The 20,952-nt window shown below is 26.7% G+C and overlaps 1 protein-coding gene across 2 annotated transcripts; it reads left to right on the forward strand.

Annotated features, from left to right (window-relative positions):
* The first annotated feature begins 6,582 nt into the window (after positions 1-6,582).
* LOC113849004 (2-alkenal reductase (NADP(+)-dependent)-like) lies at positions 6,583-19,969 on the forward strand. Of its 2 annotated transcripts, XM_027478518.1 has the most exons (7): positions 6,583-6,673; positions 15,880-16,180; positions 16,479-16,498; positions 18,398-18,575; positions 18,720-18,886; positions 19,347-19,429; positions 19,550-19,969. In XM_027478518.1, the coding sequence occupies exons 2-7, from the start codon at positions 15,952-15,954 to the stop codon at positions 19,926-19,928; spliced, it is 1,056 nt and encodes a 351-aa protein (XP_027334319.1). In that variant the 5' UTR covers positions 6,583-6,673; positions 15,880-15,951; the 3' UTR covers positions 19,929-19,969. The 2 variants fall into 2 exon arrangements, with proteins under 2 accessions (XP_027334319.1, XP_027334318.1); XM_027478517.1 differs by lacking the exons at positions 6,583-6,673; positions 16,479-16,498 and having other exon boundaries at positions 15,861-16,176.
* Positions 19,970-20,952: the final 983 nt, after the last annotated feature.

Below are 20,952 nucleotides of genomic sequence, written 5' to 3' on the forward strand. Positions count from 1 at the left end.
TTATGAAGTTTGTTTTCTTGACAAACTTTTATGGCATTTTTAATAATAATAGCACTAAGTTGGCTATAGCTAAAACTATCATAAGGAATGTCTCCATTAGTAGAATAATTTCGGAGCTTACTTCTGATAAGGTCTCCAAAAGATTGGGTAGTCCATCAATGAATTTTTCTTTCCAAAAAGGCTGATTATAATCTTCTCTGGTGTAGATCCTAGACATGAAAGTATCCTTGTAAATTTGGTATTCACCTAAGGTTCCACACCTAAGATTGCATAATAATTCTCCAGACCATAAAGAAGGATCTCCAAGAAAATGTTGAGCAATGCAGTATAATAGGGTATATACCGCATTAGGAAGTTGTTGATCATTTTTGACAATGCTTTTACCTTTGTCATCAATTTTTACTGCAGAGAGGATATGTTCTCTGTCAGTTTTAGTGAGATAGTTATCTCACCAACCCTTGAGTTGGCCAGTAAATCTAGCCACTAAGATGTAAACGATGGTTTCTTCATCATAATTATTCTTGGTAAAATAACCCATAGCTACAACAGACATATGTTGGAGTTTAGAAATGATATTATATTCAGACATTTCATCAATATTCCAAATATAAATTTTATTGGAATTGAAACTTTAAATTGGATGATTATGACTATCTTCTAAAACTAAATCGGGAGCAGTAGCTCTATTATAATAAAACTTAGAAGAATTTTTCCAGTTTTTACTGTTAGTATAAACTGGATTAACTGCTAAAACAGAATCTATTTCAGAACATTGTTCCGAATCAACTTTAGAAATGGCATTGACAGTTTTAGTAAGAGATCTAGTCTTAATTCTGGCCCTAGACTCTTCAGAGGCTTGAGGTGTATCAGGTACAATAGTAAGCATACTATTAATCTTACTGATTAGCTCATTCTGATTATCCTCAATAGCTTTGGATTTTTCTTTTTGCCTAAGCTCTAAGATTTTTTGTTTAGCTTTGACATTAATCTTGAAAGGTTTGAAGAGCGTTTTTTCTAATTGAGTTTGAGAAGAGAAAGTTATTTCCTCTTTTTTAGGTTTAACAGGTTTAACAAAGATTTTATCTCCTAAAACCTGTATGTACTTATTAGTATAATTAGCCTGTTCTATTAGGCCTTGGATATCACTGGGAGTAATAGACTAATCAGGATTTTTAGTTTTGAAAGGAGTAGCAGTAGCAGGATTAACACCTTTGTCTTTCAAGTTTGACAACTGATATAGAATTGAAGGTGGCAGGTCACTCTGGACAATTTGTCCATCTTTAATATGTCAAGAAATAACATTAGCAGAGGAAGTAGTAATAACATCCTCTTGCTAGGGATAATCAATATTATTTTGAATGGTATAAGCATGAAACCAATCAAAAAATAGGATATTTTGTTTAACCTTTTCGAGAAATTTATAAAACTTCTCTTGGATATCAGATATATTTTTACCCTTATAATTCTGGAAAAACCACTCTTTTTGAGGTTTCCAATCCTAAGAGTATAAATCTTTCCTAAAGGATTCCTTATCTATAATGAATTTATGAGACAATATCATAAGACTTATTAAGGGAGGAATAAGTTGAAGATTGGATACTCTGATTTTCTTCTTCCTTATCGGAAGTTTGGTAAACAGTTCTAGGAATCCTATATCTTTGCCTAAAGGGATATTGTTTTCAACAGTCTTGATAATATAATCAGAACTGTTCTTTTTAGATTGTTCTTTAGGAACATATAATGTGTCCTGAGGAATTTCTGGAATAGTCCAATCATCCATACTTTGATTGATCTCTTCAAAGCGAACTTCTTCGTCAAAGAGATTATGTTTGGGTGTAATTTCAAGAGACTGTTTCTCTTAGTCATTGAAGAGTGTATTTTTGGTTAGAGAGGAGGAGGAGGAAGAGCTAGAACTAGAACGGAAGGATATACGGAAAAAAGAACGAAGGAAACGAGACATCATAGAAACATATCTGGTTCATCACCTTCATTTGGTTCCATAAAAATATATTTGTTAATCATTTGTAACCTTTTTGACTATAACTGATTATTTATGGACTTTTTTTTTTTTTTACATTTACAAAATTTGGATTGTTTTAACTATAGCCACCAGCATCTTATGTTCTTTGTTTCTTTTGAATATAGCATCGTTGAATCAGCCTTACTGCCCTCCAAATCATCACGGGTCTTACTGCTGCAGCCCTATTCAAAAGAACTAAGAACTGCTATGCTTCCAGCAAAAACGCATCCTGAAAATTAAATCTTATACAGTATTTCTGGACCATTAGTTCGTGGCATTGTTACAGATAGGGACGACCAATAACGGTTTCACCTGAGGAGCCTGTCAGCTGTCCAACCGATAAACCACGGTTACAGAAATTTTTAGAGAAAATATATCCAGTTCTAGAAGAACATAATTATAAACGATCAACAGTTATATTCTTACTTTCCCATCAGTTATATATATATATATATATATATATATATATATTATAATTTAAAAATAGAGATATCAAAATATATTTAAATAATAAAGTTATTTAATAGTATATTTTTTATATTCTTAATTCTGTTATTGTTAAATTAATATATTATGTTATAACTCTTTTTGTTTATAATTATAATAAACAGAAATTATATTCTATTAAAAATTAAAAATATTTATACACAATTACACTTTTTAAATAATAAATTTATTTAATAATAAATTATTATAATTTTTATATTTAAACAAGTTAAAAAATAGTCAAGTCTTTATCAAGAATAAGACGCAATTAAAACTAAACAAAATAAAATTTAAAAATAAAATAATAAAATTATATTAATATATTTTTTAGACTCTTAATTTTATTATTATTAATTTAATTGTTTAATTATTATATTAGTATGTTATGTTTAATTCTTTTTCTTTATAATAAATAGAAATTATTTAAATATGAATTATATTTTATTCAAAACTAAAATTTTATAAAAAATGATAGAAAAATTAAATAAAAAATTTAATATACAATATATATAATAGGACCATATAGTAAATAATATAATTTTAAATAAATTATGTATAATAATATAAATATAATAAGTTTTTTTTACTAAAGTACCTATAAAAGAAAAATTTAGATAGAACGTCCATAACACACAGCCACACATCTAAATATAAATATGTTAAATTTTAATTATTTTATACTGTATTCGAAACTAAAAATATTTATACACGATTACACATGTTTAAAAAATAAATTTATTTAATTATAAATTATTATATTTGTTACATTTAAATAAGCTGAAGAACGTTTAAGTCTTTGAATAAAAGTAGGACACAGTTAAAACTAAACGAATTAAAATTTAAAAATAAATATTAATATTTTATTAATATATTTTTTATATTTTAATTTAATTATTATTAATATTTAATTATTATATTAATATATTATGTTATAATTCTTTTTATTTATAATAAATAGAAATTACTTAAATATGAATAATATTTTATTTGGAAGTAAAAATTTATAAAAAAAATTATAACAAAAAAAAATAAAAAAACTTATTATAATATATATTTATACACGATTACACATGTTTAAAAAATAAATTTATTTAATTATAAATTATTACATTTTTTACATTTAAATAAGCTGAAAAATATCTAAGTATTTGAACAGAAATAAGACATAATTAAAACTAAACGAATTAAAATTTAAAAATAAATATTAATATTTTTTTAATATATTTTTTATATTTTAATTTTATTATTATTAATATTTAATTATTATATTAATATATTATGTTATAATTCTTTTTATTTATAATAAATAAAAATTGCTTAAATATGAATTATATTTTATTTGAAAGTAAAAATTTTAAAAAAATGATAACAAAATAAAATAAAAAATTTATTATAATATATATATATATATATATATAATCAGACTATGTAGCAAATAATACAAATAATATAATTATATATAATATAATTATAAATAAATTATATAATAATATATATTTTTGTAACTTGCACATATTTTAATTAAATTATTAGTTAATTTATCAATTTATCAATTTATATGTAATATATAAGTATGTGTTTTAATTTATTGTATCAGTGATATTTATTATATTACATTAATGTTATAGTGTAGTTAATTTTATGTTTATTTGTTAATTTAAAATAACAAATTAATGAAATAAATAAAATTAAATATTTTGTAATTATTTTTTTAATTTAATAATTATTGTTATTGTCATTATATATATATATATATATATATATATATATTGCATTAGGTTTAAATTTATTTAAACATTATATAAATTTATTTTTCAAAACATAATAATTTTCTTTTAATTGATTCAATAAACTGTGTGAATGTTATTTTTTGTGATCAATTTTATGTGTTTACTATAACTTTATTTGTTGAATATAAGATGTCTTTATATAAACAAAATATGTTTCTAAAATAAAACTAAAATCTTTAATATTTATATAATTTTTAAAAATAAATCAAGAAAAATATAAATATAAATTTTATTAATATAAAATATTTTATAATTAATGCTTATATAATATTTTAAAAATTATTTATAAAATATATAAATATTATTATAATTATTTAATAATTATTAATGACATAGATGAAAATTAAAAAAATATGTAAACTAATTATTAATGACATATATTTTTTTGTAATAGGCTTTGTTAACATGTTTCAGGTCAGGTCAAGCCAAGCCACTTAAATAGGTCAAGTCAGGTCTAAAATAAAGCCTTTAACAGGTAACATGTCAAGTTCAGGCCTAATAATTATATTACAAGTTAAGCTTATTTAGAGTAAAGTCTGACCTGACCTGGCATGTTTCTATCCCTAAGTATGGTTCCTAGACTTAAACAGAGACTTCCACTTTTGAAGAAACAATGGCCTAAAATAAGTCACAGTCCTTCAAATAAAACAAGCTTGTAATCATCTATATTATCAAATTTATCAAAAATTAATTATTATTATTAAGATCTAAAATTTTTAAAGAGTCATTTTTTTTTCAAACATTACCTAATTTTTGGTTAAGGTAATTATAGCTAATTGATTTTCTTAATAATTTATCTATCAAAGTATATTTTTATGGAGAACACCATGATTCATAATTTTAAACAAACTGATTGGATGAATTTAGATTTAAATATCAAATTAGAAAAGCAATACTTTTAATAAATTTTGATCATTCCAATTATAATATTAACAATTTATATAAAAAGTATTAAATTTGTTAAATTTGGTAAGGTATTTGATTTTATTATTTCATTTAATGAGTAATATATTAAATTAAATAAATTTTATTAATAAAATAATATCATATAATTTAATAAATAAAATTTATTAAAAGTTTCATTTTATCAAATTTATATTTAATATGAAAATTTATTTTCTCCCAGGAATAAAAGATGAAAATTAACGGACAAGGCTGGTAACCAAAATCATTAATTTGATAGGTATTTATCTATTTAGACTTAAACTTATTAAACCTGTATTTATTTTTTATATTATTATTAATATTTATATCTAGAATTCGAACTGGATAAGTTGTGGTTATATTATATAATATTATACGAATTTAAAAGCATAGAAGCACAATGGTATAGTGGTTGAATATTACCCTGCAACGTTGGAGGCCTGGATTCGATTCCCATGCATCTAAAAGAGGGGGCTATGAAATAACTCTTGTGATTGGGGTCAATCACTGTGATCTCCTACTCGGATGAAACAATGCATTTGAGCTCTCTCTCTTTTTTTTTTTTTTTTTTTCCCTTCCCTCATTACTTTATTCTTAACTTTTTATGTTATCAATAATTTATATTGTATTATAAATAAAAAAAATCAATTTAATGCCTTTTTTATATATGACACGGTAATAATTTAATCGAAACTAGAATAAAAATAAAACTATTAAGATGAGATATTTGTTAACTTTTTTATATACAATTTTTTTTTAAATTACTAAAATATGAGATTTTTAGCAAAATTATAGAAATATAATTTTTTTAAAAAAATTTAATGGCGATTTCTATTAATTTTTTTATTTTTTAAATATTTTATTATTATTTTAAAAGTAACTATTAGTAATTTAACTGTGAAATGAGGGAGAAAGTGTAGAGGCAACAATTCCATGTGAGAAATAAATAGCGACCAAGTTATAGTTATTTTTTGAGTATCACTCATTTTATATTTTATAGTTAATTTTAATATAAAAACTAATTTATAGCAATTGTTTTGAGAAAATTGAGATTTTAAGAAAAATATAAAATATAATGTGCAGATTAAAAGGAATACTTACTGATAATCCTAAATTGTTCCAGCAAATTCTGGGAAGATTTTGATAAAAATTTAGGGCACAAATATTAGAAGAGAACAAGTTATAGCATTGGCAATTGTAATCATAACGTAGCCATAATCAAAACTAGAAGTGATTAATCATAACGCAAGTGTAAAAATGCTCTAATGTTTAAGTTAATATTTATATAGCAGTAAAACAACAGTAGAAATAAGTTACAAGAGAGGTATAACAGCATAAGGTTTTGGGTATTATATGATAATAAGTGTATATAAAACAATAAAATATTAGCTATGTAGATGTAAGCTGAAAAGTGGACCATGGAGTATGACATTTAGTATAATTTAGATATTAGGTTATGAGCACCTTAAAGGTGTTCACAAAGTATTAAGATATTTGGTAGTTTCAAATCACGAAGTTTATTAAAGTATTTTTAAAATTACTCTCTAAAAACACTTCTATTTTTTCCTCAGAAAAATAACGGTTTAAGGTTATAATAAAAAAGTAATAAATATATTTAATTATTATATTTTTTAAAATATTTTAAGTTTTGAGTAAATCTTTAAATTAGTCCTTAAATTTGTGAGAGTTGACTAAATTGATTCTAAAAATTTGTAAATCCAACTAATAATTTTGTTGTAATGGTGTTAATTTTTGTTACTATATGACAAGTAAAATAACGTTATTTTCATTTCCTCTCTATCGACAACGTCTTACCTTTACCATCATGCATATTCCCTTTATCATCATGCATGTTTCTTCTTCTCTCAACATCTTGTCTTTACCATCATGCATGTTTCCTCTCCTCTCAATGTCCTAACCACCTTCACTATTATGTTCCATGTCTTCAATGCTGGCACTTTCATTTCTCACTCTCTTCTCTCACAAGACTCTCATGTGTCATTTCCTACCCTTTGTCGTTGTTGTCTTGTCAGACTTCTTCCTAGGCCTATCCAAAAATGCCAAACTCGTCCGAAATCGGGCTAATCAAAGGCCCAAAATACGGACGAGGTCAAGTCAACTTGTTTAGGGGAATTACGGGGCATTGAAAAGGAGATTCTAAGGGTAGAAGCAGTCAGGCTCGGGTGAGGGAACTGACACTCGAACCGACCTGACCCGACCATTTATTAAGTTAATGTTAAAAAATAAAAAAATGAAACCCTAGGGGCGCATACTTAGTCGTTGCTTAACCTAAAATGTAGTAAGTTTTTCTCTATTCCTTAGCGCTGCATGTCATTTTTTTTTTCTTTCCTCTCTTTTTCTCCCCTTTTTGATTTCATTCCCAAACCAAGTGCTTTGCAGCATCTACTAGGGTTTTCATCTCTAAGACTCTTAGTCATAGAACCCTAAGGCTAAGGCACATACTCTTAATTGTTTCATACTTTTGGTCTTTCCTCTCTTCTCCCATCTTCGATTTTGTTCCTAAACTAAGTGCACTTTTAGAGTTTTTCATCTCTCAGACTCTTAGTATAACACCCTAGAATTTGTAATAATAATAATATTTTTGAGTTATTAATGTAAATTGCGAATTTCCATATGAATGGGTATTTGATAAGTGTGATGATGTGAATGTATGAGTATATGCATGAATATGTGTAGATGAATATATATGTATGTATAATTGTTGATTGATTGAATATATAGGCTAAATTATGTGCTGCGAGGGTATTCTCGCTATAGTTAGAAAGCCTTGGGAGAAGGGCGTGAATCTGTTGCGCTCTCGTGTAGCGAGAGGTCCCTCGCTGCAACGAAAGGGCAACAAAGAGGGTATTTTCTGGGTGCAATCTCGCTATAGCGAGAGGGTTTCACTGTAGCGAGAGAGTCTCGCTGTAGCGAGAGAATCTCGCACGAGATTATGCAGAACTTAGGGTGCAGAATCGTCTGAGATATTTGCTATAGCGAGAAGGGGTCTCGCTGCAGTGAGAGATGGCTTGCTGTAGCGAGAGTGTCGTGACCAGAAGGGTATTTGAGGGGTTTAAAATTTGGGAAACACATTCCCACTCTTTTCTCTTTATCTCTCTTTCAATTCTTTATATTTCCAATCCATTCTTACCGATTAAACTGCCTCCAAAGCCGTTCGTAAGTTGGATTGAAGGTTTATATTGTGTTCGGGAAGCTTGAAGGACTAAATCTGTGTGAGGGACACTTTCATTGTTGATTTACGTTATGGGTCTTCATTTTAAGGTAAGGGGGACTCTACCATATTTCATTGTGCTTTGAATTCGTTTATTTGACTATGTATTGCAATGTGGTTAGGATAAAATGTAAGGATATGCGTGTTAATGTATATTTCGTGTTGACATGATTTGTAAGGGAATGTGATGAAAATTGTGTAGTTGGTTACAATGTGGTTAATGTTAAATAGTGCGTGTGTTGAGAATGGTTTGATTGTACTCGAAATCATGTTGGAAATGTTATGTGATTGTATGTGATGTGATTGGATGTGGTCATACGTGTCGTGTGTGAAAGTGAATATTGTGATGTGATTGAGATTGTGGGTGAAACTATGTGTTAACATGCCATTGCAAATAATTGAATGGTTGGAAATGTGCGTGAATGACATGCTGATGTTGATTGTGAATGTGTTTGAGTATGTTGGAAAGCTATGAATAGTTCAGCGATATACTAGGAGTGTGGAAAATAAGGGCAATAGAAATACCTTGGGGAAGAAAGGGTAGTAGTGACACCAACAATGGGTGCACCACAGGCCATACATTCTCCTCCTGACTCGGCCTCTGACTAACACCTTTGTTAAGGAACCCGTGACCGCACACGTATCTGTGAGGCAGGGGTTATCCAGCGACCATTATGGCGTGAAACTGAGTAAGTTCTTAAGGTTGAGGGCGTCAGGAAACTGTGATCACAGTGTCACAGTGAGCGTGGCTACATACAGTAAGCGCACGTGTGTGTGGAATGATTTGTTGGTGTATTGAGTGCACCTTTTTGTGAATTGAAATAGAATATTTGGAAAATGTTACTTGTGTCTGTTGATGCTTGATTTGAGTTATGCTAGGAAACATGTAGAGTATGTCAGGTGAGTTTCTATGCTTGTGCATGTTTGATAGTGTAGAGTACCCATCCTTACATTTAATTTTTAAGTGACCAAGATGATCAGCACCGGACTCAGTGAAGGGACAGACGGAATTACTATAAGACTTATAATATTGTTTTGAAAGTATGATGTATTTAGAATAGTTCTGTAGCAGCAGTCATTTGATATCAACTTGTAATCCTTTCCTTTATTTTAAAATACTATGATGAACCATGTGTTGGAAATTACTTAAATAAAAATTATTGTCCTTCCCATTTTTACAAAATTTATTTATTTGAAATGAAATCTAGGCGTTACACTTAGTCATGGGACCTAGCTCTTTCAATCTTTCAGTCTTTCCTCTCTTCTTCCCTCTTCGATTTCGTTCCTAAATTAAGTGCTTTGCTAGGGTTTTTCATCTCTCAGACTTATAGTCATGGAACCCTAAAGCTAATTGGCTAAGGCAAACACTCTTAGTTCTTTTAGTCTTTTGGTCTTTCTTCTCTTCTACCTCTTTGATTTTATTCCTAAACTAAATACTTTGCTAGGGTTTTTCATGTCTTAGACTCTTAGTCATGGAACCCTATGCTTAAGGCACGCAATTTTTCACGCTTAAGTGGCATGCATTAGTAGGATTTTTTACTGTTAGTTATGGTCCATCCTATCATCCCTCTCTACTGGGTCAATTTGGCCCTCTCTGAAGTGTCCACTATAGAATTTAAAGTGGTTACGCGTAGGCCTTCTTTAGTATGAGGTCTTTGTAGTGTCCACTATTACTCTGAAAGTAGTCACTTTGGTCTACCCTCTGGATCTAGCTTGATGTAGTGTCCACTATCCCTTCTGAAATGGTCACTTTCAACTCAAATATTCTCAAAGGCTAAAAATTCATAGAATAGGTCTAGAAATTCCTGCACAATTATTTAAATGATCAAAATTGTAAATTATATTTATGTAAATTAGCCAAAAATTAAGAAACCTATAATATTTGACCAAAATAATGTTTCTATGCTATTTACACTCTCTAAGTCTACTTTTTCTATTAAAGAACACTAAAATGACAAGTAAAAATCCAATAAAATGTGGATTCATTAGTAATTTAATATTTTTTTGGTTGATCTCATGCATTTAAGACTTGTCAATTGTTGGAGGAGCTGCACCTGTGGCTAGAGGGATTGGATCTAAAAGTTCTACTGGTCTATCTCAGCCAATTAATATTAGCTAAGGTTGACTATAGGGTAAGTTATTTATTTTTTTAACATACTGCCTCTTCACTTTTTTTATTTAACTTTGTTTTTGTAACTTTCTGCCTTGGTATTCTTATTATTTTTTTAGCCATGACTTTTTGGAGCCTGAGATATGAAAATATTATTTTGAATATATGCAAATATCAATTGGGTTTATTTTGGATTAAGGACTATGTGGAATCCTTGAGGACAAAATGCATGTTCTTGTTTTTTCATTTTAACATTGTCAAATGTTTAAGTAAAGTGATTTTCTAAACTAATTCTGAACTGATCTTTAATTTATTTTTGTGCAGATATTATTTTGCTTTTGTTGAATTATTTTGGACAGTAACCATTCAAGCCTTTTTATTTTATGTTGTTGATAGTAAGATGTTGCTCTCTCTCCACTAAATACATTCATATATTAATATGCAATATGCATGTCACTGTTTTTGTTTCATTTTATCTTATAAATTTTACTTTTATGCTCTCAACTTGATGATCATTTTGAAACCTAAGCCAAGATTTGCTTCACCATATCAAATTATCATTCTCAGCATTTGCAATCATCGTAGATAGGTAAATGACATTCCCTTCTAGTATTCATTCTCTTCATGTGCTCAACTTTATTGCAAGTTAAATTTATTAACCGACTAAGGATTTTTATCACTATTTTGTAGTGTTCCTCCATGGATCTACAAACAGGAAGGAGATAAGAGCTAATTAAGGAGTTGGAGGAATTTTTGTCTCTTGCTAATCAATGTTGTTGCCAATCAATACTTTTTCATATCTTTATATTGGTTTGGTACTTTTGTTGATTTATTTTGCCGGACAGTTTAAAAAGAGGTGTCATGTGGACTTATTGTTATAGTTTGTATATTTGAGGACTAAATTTAGGACCCAATTGATATTTCTAATTTTTTTTCTTCCTAAAATGCATGTGAATGAGTAGGTTTGGATTGGTTATTTTTATTTTATTTAAAATTTTCTTTGTAAGACTAGATTTAGACTTATTATGATTTTAGATCTATTTTTTTAACTGAACTATGACTTGACTTCAACATAAAAATTTATTTTAATCTATTATTTGTCATACATTGTTTTTCTATAAATTCTAATTTTGTATTGTACTTTGTTGGAAAAAAATATGCAAATAAAGAAAAAAAAATTGAAATTAAACTTAAAAAATGAACAAATAAGATTTTTTTTATCGTTTTTGGCAAAAAACTATTTTGGCCCTAAATTGGCTCAACTCGATTATTTGACCTGCTCAGCCTGCAACTTGTATAACCCACAACCTGTTCAAAAGGTGAATTTCTAGGCAGAAAATTACGGGCCCAACAATGCAAGGGTCGGTTTGGACTGTTCTTGGGTCAACTACACTCAAACCTGCCCAACCTGACCCTTTGGACGGCTCTATTTCTTCTTGCCTCAAAGCCCTCTCTCATCTCTTGAATATAGTGCACTCAAGCTTGTCTCAAATTGTTGGTACAATGCTTACTGATTTTCAGCATCAAGCTTATGACGAGAGGGGAAGTGATGTTATAGAGGAGAAAAACAAGACTAAAACTTAAACTAGTGGAGATTTATGGCCGCTAGAATCATGGATGGGAAAGAGAGGAGTTGTTAGAAATAATAGTAAAAATAATGACAAAAATTGAATAAATTAGTTTCTAAGAATCAGGTTGTTTTGATATTGAAAATGTCACTTAATAGGAAAAGTTAATACGTAATTGACGTTTGGTAAAGTCGGAGATTAACAATTATTTTTAAAAATTATAGGAACTAATTTACTTGATGCTCACAAAATTAAGGATTAGTATAAGGTTTACTCTATAAATTTTTCTATTATACTCATTTTAAAATTATTTATGCAATAAATAAAAAATAAGATAGAAAATAAATTTTAAAATAATAATTATTTTAAAAGTAAAATTACAAAAATTAAATCTATCTTAAAATTATAAATGACTATTAGTTTGAGAAAAATTAAAAAGATTATTTTTCATAGATAAGCCAAGTGCTTTTAATTAATGAATTTTACTTTTATGTAAATTTCATAAAAAATAAATGAAATTTATGTTACTTAACGAATCTTAAGTAAAGTTCATTTAATAATAAAAATTTGATTTAAAATTAATTTTATTATAATAAATAATAATTATATTTTATTCTTCTATAAAAGTATATGTAACATGCATCTCAAGCGCAGGAAGAAAAGTGAAAAAAAAAATAGTTAGTTACAGAGGCAGGACAAGTGGCAAAAGATATAGAAGTGGCAGAATTAAGAAGAACTAATAGAATTCGAAGGAAGAATGTATATTTGAAGGACTTTGTGACATAAGCAGGCATGAAAAAATTTGGTATGATTTTTCCCTTGATAATTCTTTTCTTCCTGAGCTTCTCTCTCTCTACTTCTTCTTGATTTTCTCTAAAAAGTCCTATTCTAGTTAGGTGAAGTTTCTCAAAGGTTTAGTTGCTGAGAATCATTGTTGAAGATGGAATCATAAATTAAAAATTGCATCTCGTTCATTATTGTTATTCGAAAATATTGTTAAAACACACATTATTACTTATATTGGATTTGTATTATTGATCCGTAATATCAGTTTATTTCGGTATACCATAAATTAATTTAACATTTAACATTATAAATAAATCTATTAAGTTTTAAAATGATTAAAACTACAAATATAAAAATAAAATAACAAATATTTAATAAATTTAAACATTAAAATAATATTTCTATAATTTAGGAAATTAAATTAATTAATATTTTAAATTTCAGAAATTAAATTAATTTATTACTTTGCAATAAAAATAATAACAGCTCTTATTAAAATCAAAATAAAACAAAATGTCAAAGTAGGAAGATTTAATAAACAACTTTGTTATTTAAATTGCTTAAAATTATAGATTTAGTTAAATATTTAGCCTTATAAAAGTTACACAATTTGTACTTAATTTTTATGAAATATTTTAGTTTATATATAATTTTTATTCTTTTACAAACTATTATTTTTATCTAATATAATCTAACCAAAAATTAATATTTGACAATATCTTAATATATTATATCAGAAAAAAAAATTAATAGTTTATACAAAAATAAAAATTACATCGTAATAAAAACAATTATAAAACTAATTTCAACTTATGAAATTTTTATAACATCAAACACTTCATAATTATTTAAGCTCACTAATATTTCTTTTATGGCATGTTTTCTTTTTCCATTCTCGGAATACTACTTCCAGTTGTGATCAACTTTCCAATCTTGAAACAAATTGTGTCGGTTGGACAATACTGTATTGAAGTTCAAATAATAGATTTTTTGTCTTCTTTAAACCATATTTTAGTTTAGTATACGTCAAGAGTATGTTATTTTAATTCTTAATTTTATAACATATTTTTTTAATTTCTGATATATAAAATATTATTTAATTTAATTAATTAATTATTTAATTTATACAATAAAATACATAATTTTAATTTAGTTTTTATAAATATTTTATTAAGACAATTTCTATTTTTCACTATTTATTATTTTTACTCTTTTTAATAAATGTGTTCTATCTAATAATAATAGTTTAACAGTATCTCAATAAATTACGTAAGTGACTTAAAAATTATAATTTAAAAATTATATTTAAACAAAATATGTGATAATATTAAATTTAAATTATATAAATTAATATTGTATATAATTAATTTTTATTTTTTACTTATTTTATAGTCTTCATTAATATCAAATATTAAACTTAGATCATTATTTAATAACTTTTTTTTATAAAATATAAAACTTATTAATTCAACCATTAAATTATTATTTTTTTATCTTAAAGATTTAATTATATTTTTTTATCTCTACAAATGTTGGTCATTTTGTGATAAGTCCTTATAAATTTTTTTGTTAAGATTTAATTTTAGTCACTCCACGTGACATCACGTAACATGCCACGTTATTTGCTTTTTTTTATTATTTATTTAAAATTAAGATTTACAAATAAATCTTTAAATCTATTTTATATGATTGTATAAAAGTCTTTTTCATTCTCCTTCTCCTCTACCCTTACCTATCCCTTTATCCCCTACCTCCACTCCCTCCTAACGTCACCCCTCCTTTCTCTTTCTCATGGCCCCATCCTCACTACTCCTCTTTCCCACCCACTTCCATTCCTCCATCCGTGCCACCCATTCTTATTTCTTTCCTTTCCCACACCCTTTCTCCTTCCGATACTTACATTCTCACCCTCATCCCACTGCCTCTTTCCATTCTTCCATCCACATCATCCCTTTCTCTTCCTCACATCCCTCTCTTCCATCTACTTCCATTCTTTCATCTGCACCACTCTTTCTCACTTTCCTATCCGCACTACTCCTTTCCCTTCTCCCTTCTCCACACCCCTCTCCCTCCATCGCCCACATTCCTACCTCATTTACACCACCTCTCTCCCTTATCCCCTTTTCATTCCTCCCATATGTACCACCCTTATCTCCTCTTCTTCCTTTTTCCATTTTTCATACCTGCACCACCTTTTCACTCTCAGACCCTCTTTTTTCCTTCACCCCAACTCCTTTCCTATTATTTTACCCTCATTTCTATCTTTTTCCTTTCCCCCAATCCACATCTTCATTTCCAATTCATTCATCACTTTTTTTCTATTAAAATTTTATTTGTGTTTTAAATATTGATAAGTTGTGTGAAAGTTCTATACTGGGTGAGGGAAGATTAATTTGAAACGTGTATAAAGTTTAAAAATAAATGATTTGAATATGAGGTGGAGAAAGAGTTTAATGCAATGAAAAATAAAAAAGTGTTGATGATTTTCTACTTTGGTAAGAAACTTTAGAAAAATATCAATTCTTCATCATGCATTTTTGAAGTTTGAATGGGGTCATGGGATGGGAGGGGAGGGGAGGGGCTGCAGAGAAGGAAAAAAGATAAAAGAACTTTTTTACAATTATATAAAATATATTTAGAAATTTATTTGTAATTATATAATTTTAAATAATAAAAAAATTAAATGATGTAGTATGCTATGTAATGTTACATATGTGTACTGAGTTGGTATTCTGTTAACTGATTCAATATTTAATAAAAGAGAGTTAACATAGAGATAAAATTTTAATTTCTTAACTTTTTAGAGATTAAATTTTAAAAAAATATTATAAAAGTTTAATATACTACATTTATAAAGGCTAAATACACAATTAAAGCACGTTGTAAATAAGAACTTGATGAATTAATTTGAGTTGAATAAAAGTAGGAGATAACGTGTCCTGATAGAACACTAGAGCTGACTTATAACATTGGCCACAAATTAGGCCATTGATCTTATCCCTCACCATTCGTTGGAACACTGAAGCGAAATCGAGATGGCGCAAGTGAGGAACAAACAGGTGCTTCTGAGGGACTATGTCAGTGGTTTTCCTAAGGAATCCGACATGAACATCGTACAAGGTACCATAACATTGAAGGTTCCAGAAGGTTCCGATGAGGTGCTACTAAAAAATCTCTACTTGTCCTGTGACCCTTACATGCGAATCCTCATGAGCAAGACGGAAGCCATTGACGGATTTCGTACCTATAGCCCCGCCACTGTGAGTAATCAAATCATTTTCACTCTTCTTTCATCCATTTTCTTAGTTTTAGGACTATATCTTCTCTTTTATTTTGTTTTTCATTTTTAATAGAAACGAATATTTTTTCTAATTCAACTTTTTTTTAAAAGTTTAAAATTTGAAAAAAAAATAGATGACAATTTTATTATTAAAAGTAAAACTATAAAATGAAAACAGAAAACATTTTTAAAAACAAAATATATTAACTGTGTAGAAGTTAGCTTTAGAAAAAACAAAATAAGAAAGGATGAAAGTTTATGTGATAATTATCTTTATTTAAGAAGATTTCAGATTAGGGAGAGTAGTTTGATAAATATAAGATAAAAAAATTTGAAATTTTTAAGATTTGGTTTTTTTAAAATTATTTAAAAAATTTCAAAAATAACTTATTAATTACACTTTTTAATTTAACTTACATGTTACACAATTAAAACTTTTATTCTTTATCATATTAACTTTTTGTCTTTATTTTTTAATTTGCTTTGTTATCTTTTTTATCTAAATGTATTTTATATTAAAAATAAATTATAAAATATAGTATTTTATTTAATTTAATGATTATATGTTATTATACAAGAAGAATTTGATGTTAAAAAATTTTGTAAAAAATGAGTACCACCGGCCATTAATAATCTTTTTATTATTAATAATTAATAGCATATTTTGTTAAATAAAAGTAAATTATAAAAATAAATTATTTGAATCAATCCATGTAATATTTATTGATATAATATATTAAAATTAATTTTTAAAATAAAATTAAGTTATTATTTAAATTAATAATATCATATTGATTAATAAGATGTTAAAATAAATTATATCTAATTTTAATATTATATTAATACAATACTATACATCTTTTTATGTAATTTAACATAAAACAGCTATTTGCATATTTAGTTTGACAGATAGTTTAATTTTATAAACTATTTATACATTAATAAGCTTTCACTTTTAAGTTTACCACTCTTAGCTAGTTTTGCAGTTAGAAATTACAAGTTTTCACTTTTCAGCTTATTTTATCAAATAACTTTAATCTTGTGTATTTAACTTTCCTTAATTTAGAGAGTTTTATATCAATTAACTTTATTTCTTTTCCTTTCTCCTCTCATTCCTTATCATTTAAATATTCTTTTTTCTCCTCTTAAAACTTCTAAACAAAGTCTTAGACTAAAAAGTTAAAACTAAATAATTAAAAATAATATTTAAAAATAAATTATTTATTATATTAAAAATGTAAAAGTGTAATAATTTTTTTTGGCAAAAATTAATTATCAGATGTTTAAATTTAATTTCAAACGTTAATACTAACAAAACTGTATTATTATATTTTAAATCTTACTAATGAATGCTCTAAGAATATTAATTAAATAAATTAAAAATTATAATTGATACTTAAATAATTTTTTTCTTTTAATTATTTAACGTACAATAGATTGGACTGATAAAATACTTAAAAAATATAATGTATTTATTTGGTCATTAATTTTTAATTTTTTAAAATTTACATAAAAAAAATTTTGCTACAAAATAGTTTTGGTAATCTCTATTGTGCATTGTAATAAGAAGGTATTTTATATGTCCTTATACATGTACGAATAATTATCACCATTAATTTTATATTAGATATATATAATAGATAATTGGAATTAGTGATATATTTTAAAAAATAGAAATATTTTTTAATCTTTAAGATATTAGAAGAATCATAACTTTGCAAGTACTATAGCAAACATTAATATTTTTATTATTATTTAATCCTTTCAAATGTTATGTATTTTTAATTTATTCTTTAATTTTAAGAAGGATCAAATAAAAATGCATAATATTTATAAGAATTAAATAAAAAACTCGTAATACTTAAAATAACTCAGCAAAAAATTTAATGATATTAAGAAGGATCATATGAAAAATAAAAATTATGAGGAGATCATTTGGGGAAATAAATATATTATGAGTATTCATCTATAAACAATTAAAAATGAGAGACTAAATAAAAAAAAATCTCAAATTCTTTTAGAGCTGAAAACTTAATTGAGCCTATATTAATAAAATGTATACATGTGATATGGTTCAAAACTTTAGTGTGCATATTTTAATTAATGATCCTCTTTAGTTAAAAATGTTTGTAGTGTAGTATATATTGAAAATACATTTGAGTAATAAATTTATGCAGTCAGTAACCATTGAGTAATTGCAGCCATTAACAGGTTATGGTGTGTCTAAAGTTCTAGAATCTGGACACCCAGATTATAAGAAAGGTGACTTAGTATGGGGTACAACTAAATGGGAAGAATACAGCTTGGTTCCCTCAACTCTAATACTTTTCAAAATTGAGCACACTGATGTCCCACTTTCGTACTATACTGGAATTCTTGGTATGTATTCAATAAACACAATTTATATTGACTCTTTTTATTATATGCAATTTATATTGATTCTTCATGATGAATGTTGGTTGCATTGTTTTCTCTATGTTTAGTGTCATTTTAGAACTCATGTTAGTTTCTTCTATGACACAGGTATGCCAGGAATGACTGCTTATGCTGGTTTCTTTGATTTAGGCTCTCCCAAGAAAGGAGAGAATGTTTTTGTTTCAGCTGCATCTGGTGCAGTTGGTCAACTTGTTGGTCAATTTGCTAAATTGACTGGTTGTTATGTTGTTGGAAGTGCCGGAAGTAAAGAAAAGGTATTTATCTTATTATTATTTGCATGCATGATAAATTAACATCAACTTTTTAAATATTTATTATGCTGTTCAAACTCAAAGTACTACTATTTTAATTACCAAAATATTTTATAGAAATGCTTTTGCCAATTTCCAAACTTAGATAATATTCTGTGTTAATTGTAAATTTCCAAAGATTTAGAGTTAAAATACATGGGATTTTTTTTTTCAAATTTTTATGGAAGCATCATTTGTGCCCAATATCAAAATATGCACTTGAATGTTTACTATACCTCCAAAAATTATATCACTGCGTGGTCATATGCATGAGTTTGTTTCCAAATGTATCCTATTATGTAGCAATCCAGCTCTTGCCTCTCTACTTTACCCAAAAAAAGACCTTGAATTTTATAGTTTGCATATGCTCTCCAACAAAGATATCTAGTTCTTCTTTCATTTGAACGTGTTCTTTCACAACCAGGTGGATCTCTTGAAGGATAAGTTAGGATTTGATGAAGCTTTTAACTACAAAGAAGAGCCTGACCTCAATACAACTTTGAAAAGGTTAGCATTTAAAAGTTTTATTATAGATAAATTTTAATTAAATTTGTCCATTGCCATAAGATACTATGACTATTAACCCATTACACAGTAACTATTTCTGGATATCATTTGATGCAATAGGTACTTTCCAGAAGGCATTGATATTTACTTTGAGAATGTTGGTGGGAAGACACTTGATGCTGTACTTTTGAATATGAAAGTCCATGGTCGCATACCTTTGTGTGGAATGGTGTCACAGTATAATCTTAATCAACCTGAAGGTGTAACAAATTTGGCAAATCTCATATTTAAGAGGGTTCTTATGCAAGGTTTTCTTGTAACCGAATTTTATCACTTATATGGAAAATTCTTGGAGTTTGTGCTGCCTCATATTAGAGAAGGGAAGGTTGTGTATGTGGAAGACATAGTTGAAGGTCTTGAGAATGGCCCTGCAGCCTTGGTTGGCCTCTTTAGTGGTCGTAATGTTGGTAAACAAGTGGTTGTTCTTGCTAGTGAATGAATACAATATGCAAATGCTTTTTGTTGGACATTGGTGTCAACTTCTCAAGTTTTTGTTCTATTTTTATGTTGAATATTTAGGGCTCTTTGTTTGGCATTTGAAGTAAAATCTAAGAAAAAATTATTCAAATAGCTTTCTTTGTGATTTACTCTTTTAAAGTTACAACTTTCAACGACATAAATTGTAAATATATGAAAACTATGTATTAGAACTATGTATTTTTTGTTGTTGTTGTTGAATATGAAAACTAAAAAATATTATAAGAACTAAATCGAAAAAAAATGATGATATATTTGAGAAGTAATCATTTAATTTAATCTGACAGTTTTTTTTATATAATTTTTTGTTACTTCAAAATTTCATGTCAAAAATGAAAATGAGAGGTGATAACTATTTTATGGCTTCTCTTTAGCATGTATATACAATTAACTAGAATATTACATGAACTCCAATTACCCAAGTTTAACACAATTAACCTCGATCGAACAGCCAAAACCTCCACCGATGTTGGGATCAATTTGAGCATTTGAGCATATCGAATCATAGACCTACTATTGCCATCAATGAAGCTGATATTTGACCACCAAACCCAATACATATTTTTAGTAATTATAATACATTTTGAATATGAATTTTTCATATAATAATTATAAAAATTAATAATTTTTACTAATACGACGATCTATTATTTAATGACAATCAAAGAAATATTTGCACTGCTTTAGTGTATTTAAATTAATTTTTTATATAAACTTGAAATAGAAATAAATATAAACTTAAGTATATTTTCAGTCTTTACATAATTATTAGACTTTGATTTTAGCTTATACTTTTTTTTATTTTAGTCTTCAATATTTTAAATTTAGTACTTTTGATTCTTAGTAATGACATAATCTAATAAAAAAAATTAAGACTTTTGTACTATTAAGATTGAGATTGAGTTAAAGCATTTATAAATATAAATTTTTTTATGAAAAAAATACATATTTATTATATTAAAGTTATAAAAGTATAATAAATACTT

Source organism: Abrus precatorius, unplaced genomic scaffold (assembly GCF_003935025.1).
Source record: "Abrus precatorius isolate BTA unplaced genomic scaffold, Abrus_2018 Scaffold9, whole genome shotgun sequence".
Taxonomy (NCBI): Eukaryota; Viridiplantae; Streptophyta; class Magnoliopsida; order Fabales; family Fabaceae; genus Abrus; species Abrus precatorius.